Source organism: Spodoptera frugiperda, chromosome 4, assembly GCF_023101765.2.
Source record: "Spodoptera frugiperda isolate SF20-4 chromosome 4, AGI-APGP_CSIRO_Sfru_2.0, whole genome shotgun sequence".
Classification (NCBI taxonomy): domain Eukaryota; kingdom Metazoa; phylum Arthropoda; class Insecta; order Lepidoptera; family Noctuidae; genus Spodoptera; species Spodoptera frugiperda.
Window position 1 is genome coordinate 6484037 of NC_064215.1, and position 13274 is coordinate 6497310.

Here is a 13274-nt window from a genome sequence, read left to right on the forward strand (position 1 = left end):
TGAAATTTCTCCTAACATTAACGAACAGCAAGAAAGGTCTTTCATTTACGCACGATGCCGATGATGTCAAATAAGCGGAAAATGAATGATGTGTGAGTCACGACACGTAAATACCAACCAGTCCTGTTTTCTGGGAAGGTGCGATGCTAAATGATATACATTGAACGCCTTGTAAGTTTTGTTATAGTCCTTTTTGTAAAATAAACGAGGTAGCGATCATTGGGCTCAATAATGGACAAAATATTACCTGTTGAATCGATATCATGGAAAAATACGTAGAAAAAAACATCTTTATTTTTCAGTTTTATTCTACAGAACGCGAGCTCAACAGCAGTAGCTCAATAGAGGGATCTTCTTAATTATTATGGGCCTTGCCGTATTTGGGTCTAATAGATATTTATATGATGTCAGATTTACTCAAAATTGAGAAATAAAACTTCCACGCGAAAACTGACATCCGCGCGGACGGAGTCGCGGGCGGAAGCTAGTTGAAAATAAAATAGTAATTGTCCAGGGAATTGATAATTCGTTGTAAATATATTACTTTCATAAAGGAGGATGCAAATCCTGCATGTAACACACATAGCTATTGGAAGGTGGGACTAGATTTCATAGAAACTGGCATCCTCTTTATAATTTGTTGCTAAAAAAATTTTTATCACCATAAAATTACACGAAATGTTAATTCATGGTAGGAATATGGGAATAAAACATAAAATTTGAGACATGGATATATATTGAACAATAAAAAATATATTTACAGTCTTATTCTATTTATTACGAATAATTAAAAATATTCGTCATCACCCTCAGACATGAATGTTTTAATGTTTTCTCAGATAAAATATATTATTATAATCTATTACACAAATCGAAATTTTTAAATACAATAAATAAATACTTATTAGTTGTACAAAATGGTTGTGGTTTGAATGTAATTGCGATTATTTAAATGCTCAACTCACAGAATCGAAACATGAAAATAAGTAGTCTATAGTTGTTTCAACTGAATAACGTATGATTCGATCCTATGTACAGAATTTTTCCAACATGCTTTACAATGTAATAACTGCTGCAAGTGTGGAAACAATAACACATTCGAAGATAACTAGCCTAACAATCCTAATATTTGGAAGGCACGGCTTCGTAGGGGGTGTCATGAAGTTTGCGTCCATCAACTCATACAGCCTCTACAAAACTGCCGCGTGGTGATAGTTAATTACATAGAACTAACTTATATACTTTTATTCATTATTTTAATATAGAAAAATGTTTCACTTGGAAGAAATACTAGAAGAGAGAAAATTGCATTTTTGTGATATTTTAATAATTTATTCTGAAATGTCACATTTATAAAAATAATTTACATCTAACGAGATGATAACTCCTACATGTTTTGAATCAAAAGCATTCGGTGGTTGACATTTTAGGCAAATATTTATGATGTGAAAAGTTGCTTGAATAAAAAGATTTTTCTAATACGAGGTATAGGCAGTGTGCACTACTTACACGTAGAATCGTGTAAAATTACTAACTCCACCGATAGGCAGATCTATTACATTTATAACAATGGTAAATTCAACACTATTCAGTGTCAGAACTAACTAATGAATTCGTAAGAAAATAATTTGTCTCAAAATCAAATTGACAATCTCAATCATTTAAAATATTGATTACAACTACATTATCATTATCAATTACAAACAATTCTTAATGCTAGATGAAGTTACTATTTGTATAAAACAAAATCACACATCAGCTATCTGATAATACGATCAACATACCAGAATGTACTTTATTCAAGTGTTCCATTTTAGGGTTTCTATCTTAAAACTTCAAGAAATGTCTTTTTACTACTTGATTTTAAGTTAATTAATGGCAAAAACACCACTTGTGTTGACAAAACCAGTGCAACAACAGAGGAACTAACCATTACAAAATTTGAGATCTGCAGACATTTTCTTACAATCCTGTGTGTATCAAATATATAGATATTTAGGGAGCACTACATCGAGCATTATAAAACCGATATTGCGCTTGTTACAAACACCTTTGTAAACGCGTCGCACATATCATTATCTACTGGGAGACAATGAACTGAACTGCGACGGGCGGTTATCGCGTACATCAGGGATTAGGCGGCAATTCTTTCTTTGGTTCTTCAACGCTGCTGATGTTCTTGACGTCATCCTTTGAGTCTTCAGCTAAAATAATCACATTGACACATTAGTTACAAGTTTACAAAATACTCATGGACTTTGAATAAATACATACTCTATTTTATTATACACAAAAATGTTAGTGACGACATTAGTTATATATGAAGTAGACTGAATTACCATGAGAACTAAAACTGAAAGACTGAAAACTATTTGTATGAAGATGATATAAAATGGAACTCACTTTTGATTTCATCTTTGATTGTAGATCCGTCTTTGTCTAAACGCGGGCGCTTGCGGGGCTGTGGTGTTCTGTACGACCTGTTATCGCGACGACCGCCTTCCCCTTCATCTTCCGAGTCAGACAATTCCCCATCACCAGTGATGCGCTTGTCCTGTAAACAATTAAAACTTTAGTATCTAGAAAACAGTAGCATTTAATAGCTAATTTTTCCACATATAAGATTATGCTTTGCAACAGTTACTGACTGATAGAATAATCAATTCAACAGGGTTACAATAATAATTATATAAAAACACACCTTTTCACTTTGTGGCAACCTCTCATCTTTGTCAACTTTATCTTCATCCTCGGATTCATCGTTAACTGCGTCTTCGGGGATAGCTTGCACCTGTAATAATCAAAAGAATATAATATGTTCTCTTGGCGGAATAAATAATAGTTAACGTCAGAAACTAAATTGTAATACAAGCCCTGCTAACCTATGTTAATTGCGTGCAAGTTTTTTTTCATTAATAATAATAACAATAGGGAATATGGTTTTACTAAATAAAAAGTAAAATATTTGATCACTACATACCTGTACACCGGGCGCATGCGGTAACATTCGCAGATTTTCAAACAGCCTGTTCTTAATTTTCTCCAAGTACTCTGGTGTGTTCTGATTGGACATGTTACTAGGTGATATGTGAAGTTTGAAGTCAGGGCCGAAGTATTCAAAGTAGTCATTGTAGGGGAGCTCATTAGCTATTTCCACGCCAAGAGCTACTGAGGTCTCGTAAGTCCAGCAACGAGAAACATTACGAATTGTGTATCTAAAAATAGAACAGCAATGTTAGGCAAATCATCTATCGGTAAGTATATAGGAACAGTCAAGTAATTATCTATTTAGGATAACTTACCCTCCTCCTCCAACAAGCAAGAATGGTAGACCAAATCTCTTTACGAGTTCTACGCAGCGACCATGGCCACGTACAGTCAAATTGAAACAACCAAGCCTGTCACCTGTTACAAACAAACAAAACAATGTTATACAACAAACCATTACAAATTGTGCATATTTTTGTTCAGAATTATTTAATCAAAATGTTACATACCTGTTAAGGAGTCTGCACCACATTGCAATACCACTGCACTTGGTTGGAACGTCTCCATGACCTTCGAGATGATGGGTACGAAGATAGATTCGTAAGACTCGTCATCCATACCGTCACGCAGGGGGATGTTTACCGCGTAGTATTTGCCCTTACCAGCGCCAATATCCCGCAGGTCACCTGTTCAGACAAATCATTTAATTAATGCTATCAATTTATAGTATATTAGCTTCTACTAGCTGCTTCTCCAACATTTCCTTGGGTTAAAAGTAGCCTATGTGTTATTCTAGAGCATAATCTACCCCTGTTCCAAGTTTCATTCTAATCCCTTCAGCAGTTTTTACAAACGAACAAAGAATTAAGCTGTGCTAGTAACAAAATAATCTAAATTAAAAACCACAATAAAACCTAAATGTCAGAAATGAGTAAACAATTTACTTACCAGTGCCAGGGAAATATTCTCCATATTTGTGGAATGATACAGTCATGACTCTGTCTGTTGTGTAGAATGCTTCCTCCACACCATCTCCGTGGTGGACATCAATGTCAATGTAGAGTACTCTCTGGTGGTACTTGAGCAGCTCCAAGATGCCCAACACAATATCATTGACATAACAGAAACCAGATGCTTCTGATTTCTTAGCATGATGGAGACCTCCACCCCAGTTTATGCAGATTTCAGAGGCCTGATAACAAGAAAACAGTTACATTATTTAAAGGAACAGTGAGAAACATTACACTTCAAGCAATGCATACATTTTTAAATAGTTATTTGATAATAATGGTGCTGTGTTGTTACCTGTTTGTTTAGCTTGACAGCGGCAGCCACAGAGCCTCCAGCTGACAACTGGCAGAACTCATAAAGACCATCAAACACTGGACAGTCCTCGCCCACATTGACTGCAAATAAATAACATGATTTAATATCAGGGCTTATAATAGCTATCAATATAAGTTTATTCATACATTACAATAACTGAAGAGTAGTATGGACAAAAATACATTATTTATTAACAAGATGTGGCAATCCTGGGGTGGAAAAAAACCATGAATTTAAGCAGTCTAAGTATAAAATACCACATGATTACTGGGGATTATGTGGTATTTTATTCTGCTTTTTGCTAATATCCATTCTAGTATGACTGAGGCATGAATGAAAATCAGTACTAAGAACTTTTATACAGATAGATTATACAACTTTAATATGGATATACTTACATCTCTGCATCTGTTTGTTGTACTCGGACATGTTGTCAGGTCGTATTGACCGCAAGAACCGAATATAGTCATCGGAGTGGAATTTTGTCATCTCGTCAGCAGTAGCTTTGTGTGGTCTCTGTTAGAAAAATACCACAATTTAATTTTGCTCTTTATTTATTTAGATAATATTATGGGTATATACATTTTTTTTTATTTATTATTGAATTTTAGTATTGTAGCTGCACCTCAAGAACAATCAATTGATGCTTCCAGGCTTAATAGATGCCATTATGCAATGCAAAAATGTGCAAAAAATAACACATTGGCATTGTTTTGTGTATACTTACTCATTGCATTTCTTTGGATTTTAAATAATATTTTAGTGCAATATAGTAAAATAATCTAGCTGATGTAAATACTGATATTGTACTAATTAAACTATACCCAAATAGGAATACCTTAAGAAAACTAAAACTTACATAAATTTCCATTTTTCTATATAATCCATAGTTGAGAAGCAAGTTATGTGTCATACGTATACGGTGAGGTTTCATGGGATGACCCTGTCCATAATAATAGTTTCCAATATCACCTAAAAAGAAAATAAACAATTCATAAAATACCAAATTTAACTTCATACGAACATGTTTCTCAGTACATTTTGTGGCTTGACACATAATCGTCTGTACCACACATATCAAGATGCGAACGAAAGTGTTGTAGCCAATCACAGTAAAGAACGCAGTACAGACGCCTCTAAATGATTCATCACACAAGCACATAAATTTGTCAAGACGATTGCATTACCTTTATTTCTGATATTATTCAACATAATAGTGTAAACATTATATATAACTCGATTTTTATTCGAAATGTGTTATGTTTTCAGTGATTAACTACTTAAAATTAGTACGCGTGTATCAAGCAATCATAGTGGCGGGTAACAAACTTTATAATACTTACTATCGTAGTAATAGCATACTCTTTTCTTGCTATGTGGTTGCATCGCCATTATTAAATGTTGATGTACACTTTAGAAAAGAAAAAGTCAAAGATTTACTTATATTTTCACTTAAAAATAAAATAGATCCACGAACATCACCGCACACACAAAACTTCCTCAAATTAACGAATGAATGAGTGACCTGTGACAAGAATGAGATTGAGCATGAGTGAAGAATGAGGGAATGAATGATTGAATATGAATGAAATGATTATCCTGAATGAATGAAGCAACTAGAAATACTGAGAAAATCACAGATTAGATAAAATTCTGTGGAGAAAATAACTGAATGTTGCCTATGGGCAACATTAAAAAGCCGGCCAACTGCGAGTCAGACTCGCAGAAGAAGGGTTCTATGCCAATAGTACTTTATTCATTCGAGTCAATTTAATTAAATATTATTTTTAACAGAATATAGTTAGCAACCAATTTTTTTAGAACAATTCAGTAGGTACTTAAAAACTAATATTTCAATAATAAAATAATCTCTTTTCGTGTATGTCTATATAAACACAACAGAGTAAAAAAATAAAGACAAAGATTTAACTTAATGTAACATAACCGATCATTAACTAATACATAGTGTATACTATACATTTCTCAGTAAAGTATATAATTTATTCATATACTTTTCTTTATATCAAATAAGGAGCCGACAATAACAATACCTCCAAGTAGGTACTACATATTTACACTACCATCTTGGTCTTCAACTTCTATTCCACGGTAAATTATGATAATGTTCTGATGATTAAGGTCATACTATACCACAAACACACTCACACCACATACAAATTATCTGATAATTAAATATTTTTATAGCTAGTAAGGCTACTGGCACTGCTTAACTAACTAATGATAATAATGCTATGTTCTTGTTCCTACTTATACTTCTTCTCATCAGTCCGTTTTCATCCACTGCTATGCTTGAACTTTTGAGCAGTCGCTCTATTAGTGTCTATATCTAGACTTTGTGCTTCGTAGCCTCCGTACCATCCAAGAACACGTATGTGAAACCTGTGTGTGAAACATATTGACGAAGCATTCAATAAATCTATTATCCTATTCAAACCATCTTAGGATATATTTATGTTCAAAGTCGAGGATGTTGAAAAAAATGATCAAAGACTAAACCAAGGTTTAAAGCGTAATTTTCAATTGTATTAAACTTATACGATCATTCCCTTTTACAGAAATCGACTAAAGGAATCGATTTTAGTAAGTCTTCTTTTCTTATCACTATTGTGAATGAGGTACTGAACGATAAATCGTAGTTTTTCATTCGTGAGAACGAATGATCGCTGGTTGGCAGTGTTCGATTTCTTTCACAAACTCTCCTTTCGGCGTCAGCAGTGGTCCAGGTGGGACGTGTTCTAATTTTATTTAGTTTTTCCAAAAAAAAATTAAAGTTGAATTCTATAAATTTATTCAATTTAGTGTTAAATACAGTTTTTTTTTTGTATTTCGACACTTTTCAAAGCTATCGTGAATAATGTGAAGTGTTGTGATTTTTGACAAACATTTTACTAAACATCGTCCATTTTACTTACAGATCGACCCTGCTACATAGAATTATCTTGAATTACTTTTAACATCCTGGAATAAATCACATCCCCTAAAATGTAAGTATTCTTTCTATTCTATTATTTTACAGTTGCGGCATTTATTTTAGCTATATTCGTGGTAATTTAATATTAAACTCTGCTGTGTAATCTTTCACCGTGTCATTTATCATTACAACCGATACCTATTTGCATAATTGAGAGAAATAAATTTCGGCATAGTTTAGATTTACTTATTATAGAATTAAATAATTTGTTTAATTGTTACTACTTAAATAAAGAAGGTACTTAATCGATACATGGAACTTAGCATCGCCATTTTGTTCTATAAATTCATTGATCCATGGTGGGTGCGCCCGTAGAACGCATGCGTGGCCTATTCGCGTATCTAACACGCAGAAGCAGAATTTTACTGCGATCAATAACTGGCACTTGTTAAATTGAAACACGTTGAGTAATTCTCGGGCAATCATGATTCATTCCGATAGTCGGTAGGTACCTAATTAATACGATAAGAGCGATAAAGTTCACAAAACCGGTTGCGAACACGTGCGGCACGTGTACGACTTGTGACTTTAGCACGTTTTTGACACAATTACGATGTACGTGGTATTTGTCTAACTTGTCTTAACTGCGCCTTTGAGGATACTCATTGATTTCTTTACCTGTGTATAATGTAATAATGTGTAATCTATAGGTATTGTATTGTTTGGCAGGTCTAATAGTTGGAACAATAGCCGTGCTCCAAGCGGTGGTTCCAAATTCAGCGGAGAAAGGAAGTTTGGAAGCAGCAATGGCTCCCGATTTGGAAATGGCGGATCGAAGTTCGGTGGTAATGGCGGAAGTGGTGGTCGATTCGGCGGATCTGGTGGCGGTTTTGGAGGCGGTGGCGGTAAAAAAGATTTTACCGGCGGTCAAAACATGCGCCGTCCAAATTGGGATTCAATGTCTCTGCAACCATTCAACAAGGATTTCTACAACCCACACCCAACAGTTCTAAGCCGATCACCTTATGAAGTTGAAGAGTATAGAAGCAAACATGAGATCACTGTTAGTGGAGTTGAAGTCCCTAATCCTATTCAGAACTTTGAAGAAGCAAACTTCCCTGATTATGTCAATCAAAGCATAAGCAACATGGGGTACAAAGATCCTACCCCTATTCAAGCTCAAGGTTGGCCTATTGCCATGTCTGGCAAGAATTTGGTTGGTATTGCACAGACTGGATCAGGCAAAACTCTTGCTTACATTCTACCCGCTATTGTGCATATCAATAATCAGCCCCCTATTCGGCGAGGAGATGGCCCTATTGCATTGGTACTTGCACCAACTAGGGAATTGGCACAACAGATCCAACAAGTTGCTTCAGACTTTGGTAACTCTGCCTATGTCCGTAACACTTGCGTATTTGGTGGTGCACCCAAGAGAGAACAAGGCCGTGACTTGGAACGTGGAGTTGAGATAGTAATTGCCACACCTGGCAGATTGATTGATTTCTTAGAAAAGGGTACCACCAATTTACAAAGATGCACATATTTGGTCTTGGATGAGGCTGACCGAATGTTAGACATGGGTTTTGAACCCCAAATTAGAAAAATCATTGAGCAGATTCGCCCTGATAGACAAACTTTGATGTGGTCTGCCACATGGCCCAAAGAAGTAAGAAAATTAGCTGAAGATTACTTGGGAGATTACCTTCAAATTAACATCGGATCCCTTCAGTTATCAGCCAATCACAACATCTTGCAGATTGTAGATGTCTGCCAAGAACATGAGAAGGAAAATAAGTAAGTGTTAGCTCATAATAAATTTGTATCACTTAAATTTCCTTATGATGAATTGATTTAAGAATGACTAATTTGATTAAAATAAAATTTACTCCTCTAAGAAGATCTGACCAGAAAATATTAAGCTGTTTCTATAATTTGGTAAAGTATGCTTCTAATGACAATATTTCTTTTCAGATTAAATGTTTTATTACAAGAAATTGGACAGAGCCAAGAGCCTGGTGCCAAAACAATTATTTTTGTAGAAACTAAGAGGAAAGTAGAAAATATCACTAGGAATATCAGACGATATGGATGGCCTGCAGTATGCATGCATGGAGACAAGACCCAGCAAGAGAGAGATGAAACATTATATCAATTTAAGCAAGGCCGTGCCAGTATACTTGTAGCAACAGATGTTGCAGCCAGAGGACTTGGTAAATATTTTAGTAGTTTAATTTTGTATACTGGGTTTGTAGCAATTACTCAATCAAATTATGACTGCTTATTTGTTAAATCTGTTTATACCTTATTTATTATAACTTGGATTTGTTTATACTTTTCAGAGGCACTGGCGGAAAGTTATTGTGTTCTATCTGATTACTGCCCGAATTTAATGGGCAAGTCACTACTGTACGGGATTTGTAGATGACGTTTTAGTCTGATGCAGTATAATGCCTAGAGAATGCAATAACTCGTCATTATAATGGTGCCTCATAGGTGCCTTTCACTGTGATTGGACCCGAGGCCGGAAAGCTTGATGGTATGTTCGTCTATCAACGGACGGATACACTTGAGAGTGTGGAAAACCTGGTGATGCACTTGTGTATAACAATAAGATTACCGAGATGTTACGAATCTCCGATGTGCATTGTTAAAAACTTGACCACAGTTGAAATGTAATCGTCAGAAGGTCAAGGGTTTTCTATTTCGGCCAAATGGAGTTTTGGATGGGGCAGTGTCATTATGATTTTACAAACTGAGATAATACTTAACATCAACGCCCTAAATAAGACTCCAGGGTTCTGAGTGAGAGGCAAATATTGAATTGTATTTGGTACATATGTGTAACTCATTCATGTAAGTAATACACGGCTATGAGTTACCATAACATTACACAGATTTTTAAAGGTTAACTTGCTTTACTTATCGAATTCTTTGTTCTGTTATTAAAAACTGTTCTAGCTTTCTCACATAATAGTTTTGAGCAGTATTTGATGTTATTTTTTCTTTCAGATGTTGATGGAATTAAATACGTTATTAACTTTGATTATCCAAACTCATCAGAGGATTACATTCACCGAATTGGTAGAACAGGACGTTCAAAATCAAAAGGCACTTCCTATGCCTTTTTCACCCCATCTAACTCTCGTCAAGCCAAAGACCTTGTGTCTGTACTACAAGAAGCCAATCAGGTTTGTACTTGTGCATCAATATTTTTGATATCCTCATACCTTTGGCATGGGTATGCTTCTATATAGCATAACATGAATGCAAGTATGAGGTACATTAAAACAGCTACATGCCTTCGGTGTCCACACAATGTTGTCTGGATCCCATCCTCAGATGTTGTCACATTATTTTCAACCTCATTGATACTTATTATAGTAGTTTAAAAATATTACTAGATTTTAACGAATTTTTCTTATTTTAGGTGGTGAATCCTCAACTCCAAACCATGGCTGATCGCTGCGGTGGAGGTGGAGGCTGGAACAGAAACAGATATGGAGGCGGTCGCGGTGGCGGCGGCTCATTCAAGCGTGGAAGCAATTTCGGAAGGGGCAATGGAGGAAGCAACGGTGGTGGTGGCCACAAGAGATTTAACAGTGACTATTAATTTTAAAAGTACAAAGTGTTAGTACCTAGCAAATCCTTAAATGAGTACTTGTGTGAAATGTAGTATTAAGTCGTGTAGAAATACTGTTTGGTTGATATTGCAGTTTGTGGTTACATGACAGGCAGGCTAGATTAATTGAATTTCTTCTACTACTAGCATCTGAAACATCCCTGAATGTAAAGTATATTTTGTTTACACTGTGATATATTTTTTACTGTGATTCTACAAAGGATTAGCTAATTTATAGTGCATGCTGCAAGGACAGTACATGCAGTATTTGTCTTGTGGAGGACTTGCTCTCAACTATTTATTTAATAATTTTAATACTTCATGATCATCTCGATGTGAGATATTTTCATCACTTGTGCTCGTCATTCCATGCCCCTTTCCGATAACGTGTAATAATAATCAATAAATTAATTATTAATAAAATGTATTTTATTTCCTGTTTACCTTATTAGATATTGTACCTACCTTTGTTACGCCTGAAACTGCGTAAGGCCTCGGCCTCGAATTTTGCGGGCAGCGGGGCGGCGGCGGCGCGGGAGCGGGAGCGGGGCGGCGGCGGCGGACCCGTTCTCGAAACTAGCGGGCAGATCGCGCGGCACTACAGCGGTGTAGTGTTGTGTTCGTGGTTGTGTTGTCGAGATATTTGTTTTTATTAGCGAACGAAATCTTTTTGATTCAAATTTATTCCTAACGCTCGATTTACTGTGGGCAAAAGAAGAAGACCTACTATAGGGCAAGGAAAATAAATGGCGAGTTTTATCGAAATTATGAAGAACAGAGACAAAATCCCGACAAATTCTACGACTACACTAGAATGAGTGTAGAAACTTTTGACTATATTCTTGAAACTATCAAGAGTGATTTCAGTTTTTGCTTTAGTCTTCAATATTCAGTTCGTTTTTTATTTCTTCCCATAATTGGTTAATTTTTCTTCTATTTTTATGGTTCACATCTTTGCTGTTCCGTATGGGTGTCCTCTCAAAGATTGCCGAAATCATTTGCTCTTGCACGACCGAGGACATTTTGATACGTCACAAAAAAAAATGTAGGTACACAACACTATACTACAATGCAGACGCGCAACGCGGGCGGTCACCGCTTGACTGGAGTGCACCGCTCGTTGCCCGCTCCCGCGCCGCTCCCGCGCCGCTGTTTTCGAAAACCGGTCCATTTGATTATACGCAAAAGATCCTGCCGCTGCCGCGCCGCCGCCGCCGCCGCCCCGCTGCCCGCAAAATTCGAGGCCGAGGCCTAAGGGTCGGCGCCCAATGCCGGCATGGCACGGTGTTATGGCAAAGGATTTTAAATAATAAGGGTCGGTGTATGAACATGCGTTGTGTAACGCCAGAACAGTTTACCGTTCACACTCAACCGATGATACGCTCGACGTATTTTACGTCAGATAAACCGACCCTAATTATTTTGAATCTTATGGCGCATTAACATTAGGTCGGTTACCGTAGGCGGCGGCCGCATTCGGTTCAACTAAAACAGAATTAATACGGCCAAACGAATACCTGTTTATATTATATAGTGGCCGAATACGGTCTAACCGACTATTGTAAATACGCCATTATCTCGATGAGGATAGAAATTGTTATTTTTTGATACCGCGACGTGCCAGTCGTGCCACAGGATGCGGCGGCATGGCGTGTCTTGCTGTTTTTTATTCCGCGGAGCACCATTTCATTTCGTGAGACGTGTAGTTGACTAAAAATGATGATCGAAAAATTGTTATGATTGCTAGCTGTTGATTGTTAGAAGATTGTTCAGCTAGAAGTGCCATTTTTAAAGTGAGTACTAAAGAAGAAGTGCATACTAAATCTCAGTCAACCTTAAATTAAATGTTCTCTAAGCGACACAACCAACTTGTACCTACCTTATCAACTTGGAATATACCCGGAGCAAAACTAATGGTGCTCCCACACAGCAGTTATATAACGTTATACAACATTGTGTAACATTTATAACAGCATGTAACATACTCTACAACCACTGTTATAATTTGTTTAAACACTAATGTTATTGTTACACATTGTTGTATAACGTTATATAACCGCTGTGTGGGAGCACCATAATGGATTCCGGAGTGGCTAGGCTTTCAGCAGGATGCTACCTACTATGGCATGCCATGACACGCCGTCAGTGAGCGCCGGCCCTAAAGCAGACGTCCGCGCGGTCCTAAACAAAAGAGTGCCATTGTGAGGAGCTCGGCCCCGCGTCCGTTTTGGTAGGTATCGGTGCCCGCCTCCTAGAGACGAAGGCACCACGGTTTCCCCGCCAGCAGTAACAGTGACGGGCTTGTTTAGCTGCTGCGGTTCCACAGAAACCGTCATCGTCCCGACGCGACGCGACGGATGCTCGTCGCATGCGACCTTTTTCAGTTTCAGACCTTGATCACTAATA

The 13274-nt window shown here is 36.7% G+C and overlaps 2 protein-coding genes across 3 annotated transcripts; one reads left to right on the top strand and one right to left on the bottom strand.

The window, feature by feature from the left end:
• Positions 1–718: 718 nt before the first annotated feature.
• On the bottom strand, positions 719–6473 carry LOC118273826 (histone deacetylase HDAC1). The gene is made up of 11 exons (XM_035590982.2): positions 5658–6473; positions 5174–5286; positions 4713–4830; positions 4294–4394; positions 3937–4180; positions 3498–3674; positions 3303–3405; positions 2981–3215; positions 2702–2791; positions 2404–2554; positions 719–2204 (listed from the first exon to the last, which is right to left on the bottom strand). Exons 1-11 carry the CDS (start codon positions 5704–5706, stop codon positions 2128–2130), a joined length of 1458 nt encoding a protein of 485 aa, XP_035446875.1. The 5' UTR covers positions 5707–6473; the 3' UTR covers positions 719–2127.
• A 492-nt stretch (positions 6474–6965) lies between these two features.
• On the top strand, positions 6966–11291 carry LOC118272409 (ATP-dependent RNA helicase p62). 2 transcript variants are annotated; one of them, XR_004783359.2, is made up of 6 exons: positions 6966–7058; positions 7250–7319; positions 7976–9043; positions 9221–9459; positions 9589–10102; positions 10259–10438. XR_004783359.2 is itself a non-coding variant. In XM_035588910.2 (6 exons), coding segments are annotated over exons 2-6 (1671 nt in total). In that variant the 5' UTR covers positions 6967–7058; positions 7250–7317; the 3' UTR covers positions 10860–11291. The 2 variants fall into 2 exon arrangements, 1 of the variants encoding a protein (XP_035444803.2); XM_035588910.2 differs by lacking the exon at positions 9589–10102 and adding an exon at positions 10677–11291 and having other exon boundaries at positions 6967–7058; positions 10259–10437.
• The last annotated feature ends 1983 nt before the right edge of the window (positions 11292–13274 follow it).

What these genes read in the sequence shown, in the direction of transcription:
- LOC118273826 (XM_035590982.2), bottom strand. Translation starts at nt 5,706, where the DNA reads ATGGCGATGCAACCACATAGCAAGAAAAGAGTATGCTATTACTACGAT. An exon ending in TGGTGCAGACTCCTTAACAG is followed by an intron (nt 3,406 to 3,497) that starts GTATGTAACATT and finishes TGTTTGTAACAG; the next exon opens with GTGACAGGCTTGGTTGTTTC. An exon ending in GGTTGCCACAAAGTGAAAAG is followed by an intron (nt 2,555 to 2,701) that starts GTGTGTTTTTAT and finishes AATTGTTTACAG; the next exon opens with GACAAGCGCATCACTGGTGA.
- LOC118272409 (XM_035588910.2), top strand. An exon ending in GAACATGAGAAGGAAAATAA is followed by an intron (nt 9,044 to 9,220) that starts GTAAGTGTTAGC and finishes ATTTCTTTTCAG; the next exon opens with ATTAAATGTTTTATTACAAG. An exon ending in TACTACAAGAAGCCAATCAG is followed by an intron (nt 10,438 to 10,676) that starts GTTTGTACTTGT and finishes TTCTTATTTTAG; the next exon opens with GTGGTGAATCCTCAACTCCA.